Source organism: Limulus polyphemus, unplaced genomic scaffold, assembly GCF_000517525.1.
Source record: "Limulus polyphemus unplaced genomic scaffold, Limulus_polyphemus-2.1.2 Scaffold316, whole genome shotgun sequence".
Taxonomy (NCBI): Eukaryota; Metazoa; Arthropoda; class Merostomata; order Xiphosura; family Limulidae; genus Limulus; species Limulus polyphemus.
In genome coordinates, this window is record NW_013665926.1 from 311,935 (window position 1) to 317,546 (window position 5,612).

The window sequence follows — 5,612 nt, forward strand, 5'->3', positions numbered from 1 at the left end:
CTACTCTTTTACCAACGAATAGTGGGAATGACCATCACATTATAATGCCCCCACGGCTGAAAGGGCGAGCATGTTTGGTGGGACGGGGATTTGTACCCGCGACCTTCAGATTGCGAATCGAGTGCCCTAACCACCTGTTCATGCCGGGCCACAATAAAAAAACCAACTCATTTATCTGGATTTGACTAAAGGTAAATTTTTTCAGCTATGCTTTAAACTACTGCAGTGAAATCATTCCATTAATATACAGTAATCTGTTCAAAAATGTACACTCTATCATCTGACAGATTTTTATGAATTTTTTAATAAGTTATACTATATATAAATGCATGTTTTAAAACTTATCAGAGTAACTTTTCTGAATGCATCTCCTACATAGCTGAGTGGTACATCTAGCCCTTTTAGTCTAAATCCAAGTTCAAGAGCTTAAGTAAGAAGGAAGTTTTTCTAAAGTATACATCAAAGCTTGAACGACTTATTTTTTTATTTTTAACAAAACTCCCATTTTGATACATATGGACATTTACATACGGCAAATTACAGAAAACTGTGTAGGCAAAAATAGATATAAGAACATAACACTGAACCAAATATCTAAATAAATTTGCAATTGCTGACAATTTCAGTGGTTATATAGAAATATTTTATAGTGTTATCTTAAAAAATGATACCAAATATTTTAAATAATTATACTTACCATCATATACTGTTGGATGTTTATTCCTAAAGTATACAAGGGTAGGAAATGATGTAACTCCATATTTTTTTGCTGTAGCTTTCTCTGAATTTTTTACAAATCCTATTCCAACATTTTCTGCATCATCATCAATGTTTTCCAATTCTGCTAATACTTTATCACAGTTTTTACAAATTTTGGTATCTGGAAGAAGACTATATCCAATTAAAATTATATACAACAAAAACATATAACAGTAAAAATGAACATGAAAAAGTCCTCCACATTACCACTTACATTGAAAAGATGAAGATCTGATGTACATAATAAATTAAAACTTTTATCACGAATTTCACAAAAGACAGTTTAAAGATACTTATAAACATCAGGATTTATCTGTAGTGTATATTTTTTTCTCTATATTCTTTCCTTTGAATCGTGGATTTCAGCTTTTAATAATTAGTACCTGACTGCTTATTTTTCTGCTTTAATTGATGCAGAAAAAAACACTCAGAGTAAAGTTCAACCTTGGGTATAAAAAATTCAATTTCTTTTGACTATATGCCACTCAAGTAAGATAAAGTTTTAATACCTTATATCTGACTACCTTATAAAATAAAAAAAAACATCACAACTTCTTTAGAAAACTTAAATTGCATCATCTTAATCTTTATAAAATATAGCGATTATCTAACCTTGAACAAAATATTTTGATACTTTTCATTTTAGTAAAGAGGCCATTTTGAGCACAGATAAAAAAAATTATGACAGACATAATTACTTTTTACACAAAACATTAAGTGTATTTGAGATGACTGATTAACATCAGTAGATATTCATAAAATGTTTTTATTTATGACTTAAACTGAACAACACCAAATCAAAATGGAAGAAAAGTTTGCTCCCTGAGACACACATTTTGTACCTTTTGTTTAACAAAGTTAAATTTTTATGTTTTCCTTTTCTTTTTAACTTTAGTGTTACAATATGGGAGTTTTTAGATGCATTTGATACTGGTTTTATAAATAGAAATATTGAATACAAATTGAAGGAGATCATCAGCTCACTCTATATGATGCTAGTTAGATCATATATGGAATACTATATTTTGGTCATCTTATTTAAGTTAAGAAAGGATGTTAATTTGTTGGAAAAGGATCAGTAAAGAGCTACCAGGATGATTCTACAATTGGAATATTTTTGCACAAAAATAGATTGAAATCCCAACATCTTTTTTTCACTGAAGAGGAAAAGGGCTTAGAGGGGTAATAAATATGTTTTTTAATATTGTTAGAGATTGTAACCCATAGATCTACATAATGTCTTTGTGGAAAAAAAAAGGAATAAAATGTAAGGACAATAAGGGACCTGTTGTCTATCTAAACTGTTCCATCCACTAAACTTTAAAATAAAACACTTAACATTAAACATGAAAAAATGATTATGCATAAATCCTTCCTTTTAAGACAGTGTTACTTTTCTAATGAGGTGGTCTGCCTATGGAATGATTTGTCTTTGAAAGAGTTTAAGAGGACATTGGATATCTATTTTAGAAATAATGTAGCTTATAAGTTGTAGAAATAGTAGTAATAGTAAAATAGGCCAAATACTGAAATAGTCCTTTGTTACTGTTACAGTGTTCTTTACAATTTGGATTAAGTTAGAAATGAACATGAAAATAATACCTTTTTTAACTAATATAAGCTTAGGCACAACCAATTCAACATGTTACTCTTAGGTTTATATAGTTTTTTCAACAAAAACAAATGTTTTCATTAAAGTAGTATTAACAGTTAGTACAACTAGTTTTAGCTGATTGTTAGTTTACTACTACTACTACTAGTACAAACCTAGTGTTACCTTACCTCACTTACAAGCCTACTTTTGCTTAGTTTGCCTAAAATATTTCATTTTTAGCTGATTATGCTTTTAAATAATAGTTTTCTTGATATGTAAAAACATCATATATTTTCACTGGCAGTAATATGATTGCTACTGGTGATGAATGATCAATTGATTGGTAATCGTATACAGACATAAATAAACTCATTTAAATTTAAATGATGACCAAATGTTGACTACAGTGTAATTTGAATAAAATAAAACAGAACTTTAATACAACTCTTGGTAAAAATGAATTAAAACCAGCATAGGTTCATAACTAAACTTTGAATCTCCAATAACTTTTCAGTTCAAAATATATCATAAGTTTAAGTTGAACAATAACAGTTTAGTTGCATCGCAACAGACACGTGCAAAACTGTAATGTTCAACATAGAGAGCCTAGAAATAGAATGGGCAAGTAAAACTAAAAGTGATTATTTTGACAGTTAGTGTGCTCTCAGGTTGTATTTTATAAAGCAGCTAACCTCATTTCATGCTTTAAATAATATGGTTGCTTTATTTAACCTAAAATAAAAGGAAAAAACCGAACCATAATAAAATTTTACAAAACAATTACTCACTACAGTAATTCGAAGTCCCTTTCAGTTCAAAAGCGCCATCTATTACACAATACACACAATTCTTGTCGTCTGCTATAACTATTTAAAGGTATTATATATTAGTGAATCAATAGTAAGTCATCTTTTATCATTAGTACGTCGTATTGTTTGTTATAGGTAGAAGGAACTTATAGACAAATTTGTTGTTTTTTTTTTTTTGGTACACGAAAAAAAATACAAGTCAAAGTCACTTAACACTTGCCGGATTACTGTATTCAGTCCTATCTGGGCCGGGCCAAAAATGGAATCGCTGAGGATGCTCCTCTGCGTGTTAGTGAAAGTGTAGCCGCAACCGAAGTAGAGCTTACAAGAATAGCTTTTTTACCATGCGGTTCTTTTAGCTACTGTATAACAAGGCAATTCTTACAACGAGAATTAATATTAAAGAAATACTCACAGAAAAATACCGCTAAATATTCTTCCTTCTCTATAAGTTTTTCTAATTTCTTGCCGTCGACTTCTTCGATAATATCCTCTGGCTGCGGCTTTTTCTTCGCATCGCAAAGGAAAGTAAGCAGCAGCAAGAGGATCAGTCGCACGACACGAGCCATGTTCGCGGACCGGTCGTGATGCTCGTGTCCCATGAACCAACGCGAGGGCTGCTTGAAATCTGAGGAAGAGACAAAAGATGTACCACAGAACACCTACCACTGGGGGTACTAGGATGTGATTAGGGTTTCATGGTATTTTCGGAAGTCGACGAGTGAGCGTCTTTAAAAGGATAAACTTCAAGATCGAGTGATTTTAACTTGAAAGTCAACAGACTTTCTTACACGTTTAAGCCAAAAATTAAGAACTTAATACAAACAGATGCATATACTTCATTAGATAAATAGCTATTAAACTTGACACAAAAAACAACATAAAAGAAAATAATATACTTCGATAGAACTTTTATCTTATTTTGTGCAAAAGAATGTATAATAAAAAAAGATTATATTATTAGTTTCACTACTTAAAGATTCTCATTTTTATTTATTTAGTTAAGAGGGTGTTATTCATTATATTATATTATATATATTATATTATTATTATATTATATTATATATTAAATTATATTATTATTTGTTTGTTTGTAAATAAGCGCAAGGCTATAAAGTGGGCTACCTGCACTGTGCCCATCGCGGGTATCAAATCCCGAAGTTTAGCATTACAAGTACTAAGCTTACCGCTGAGCCACCGGAGGGCTACTATCGTTGAAAGCTCTTTTCTCTCATTCCAGAAAAAAAAAACACTTTGAGACAGGTAAAGGTTAATTTATTGAATAAACGTAATTATATTTTTACTCTGTTTAGAAACTGTGTTACCAAAAGTTCAAAACAATATCAGTGTCTGTTGCAGTTTTTATGAAAGACCTTATATGTAACATTTAAATCAATTATATCTTGAAGTTTTATAAGGCATTAAATGAAATAAAATCTTAATGAAACGTATTACGCGATGATAATCGTCGATAAAAGTAAAGCTTAAAATTTTCAGTTATATATTTTACGAATGGTAGTTTGAAGACAAACAAACCTCACAATAAAAGACGATCATTAATACAGGTGAAAAAAAAATGTCATCATCTGACAGTTTCTGATGGCTGAAGTGAGTTTAAATCAAAAATAGTAAAATTGATATCCCAATTCAATAAAATCCAAAGCTCTAAAATTGCTAGAATGATGACAACATGGAAGAATTATAGCAACATTAACCTGAGCAAAAATTTCACAAAGAAACAGCTGCCTGGCATGGCCTAATGGTTAGGGTGCTCGATTCGCAGCCCCGTCACACCGAACATGCTCGCCCTTTCAGCTGTGGTGGTGTTATAATGTTACTGTCAATCCCAATATTCGGTGGTAAAAGAGTAGCCCAAGAGTTGGCGGTGTGTGGTGTTGAGTAGCTGCCTTCTCTCTAGTCTATCAGCGTTAAATTAGAAATAACTCGAGTAGGTTTATGACAAATTCAAAACAAACCAAAAAAACAGCTTCTGATTGTCAACAGCAAAAAGAAATAGTTACGATGTTTTCTCGGCGTTATACCACAGTAATGCAACTAAGCCTAATGTGTGCTCAATAGATGCGCCTTTGTACAATACTGAGAAGTTAAATTTATCTACAGATTATGTTTCATTAGTCCCAACATCTTTTGTTATTTTTCATATCAGCACTTTTTCCCCTTCCTTAAACATGTTTTGTTTTCTTCTTATTTAATATTTACCTACAGCAAAAGTGCAAAATAAGACAACGGTTCCAATTTAATGCATAATGATTACGTAGAGTTGGGTATTCTTTTTTATGTTGCACCATTTGTAACATGACATAAAGCTGGGTATTTTTTTAATTTGCATGTTTTGTAACATGTGGAATTTCGTCTAAACTAAAAAAGACACACTAATCCTAAACAGGAATATTTCGGTCAGTATGTCAGCGCCATTTCTTGAAAATGCC

General features: G+C 31.2%; 2 protein-coding genes across 2 annotated transcripts in view; both read right to left on the reverse strand.

The window, feature by feature from the left end:
* Positions 1-816, reverse strand: part of LOC106457322 — a 168,395-nt gene extending 167,579 nt beyond the window's left edge. Inside the window, exon 1 of the mRNA XM_022383191.1 lies at positions 698-816. The gene's annotated coding sequence lies outside the window, so the exon portion shown is untranslated. The remainder of the gene's footprint in view (positions 1-697) is intronic.
* LOC111085298 overlaps positions 1-3,731 on the reverse strand; it is a 7,275-nt gene extending 3,544 nt beyond the window's left edge. Inside the window, exons 1-2 of the mRNA XM_022383195.1 lie at positions 3,578-3,731; positions 698-880 (exon numbers count right to left, since the gene is read on the reverse strand). Of these exons, the coding sequence (XP_022238903.1) occupies positions 698-880; positions 3,578-3,731 (337 nt within the window). The remainder of the gene's footprint in view (positions 1-697; positions 881-3,577) is intronic.
* Between the last annotated feature and the right edge of the window lie 1,881 nt (positions 3,732-5,612).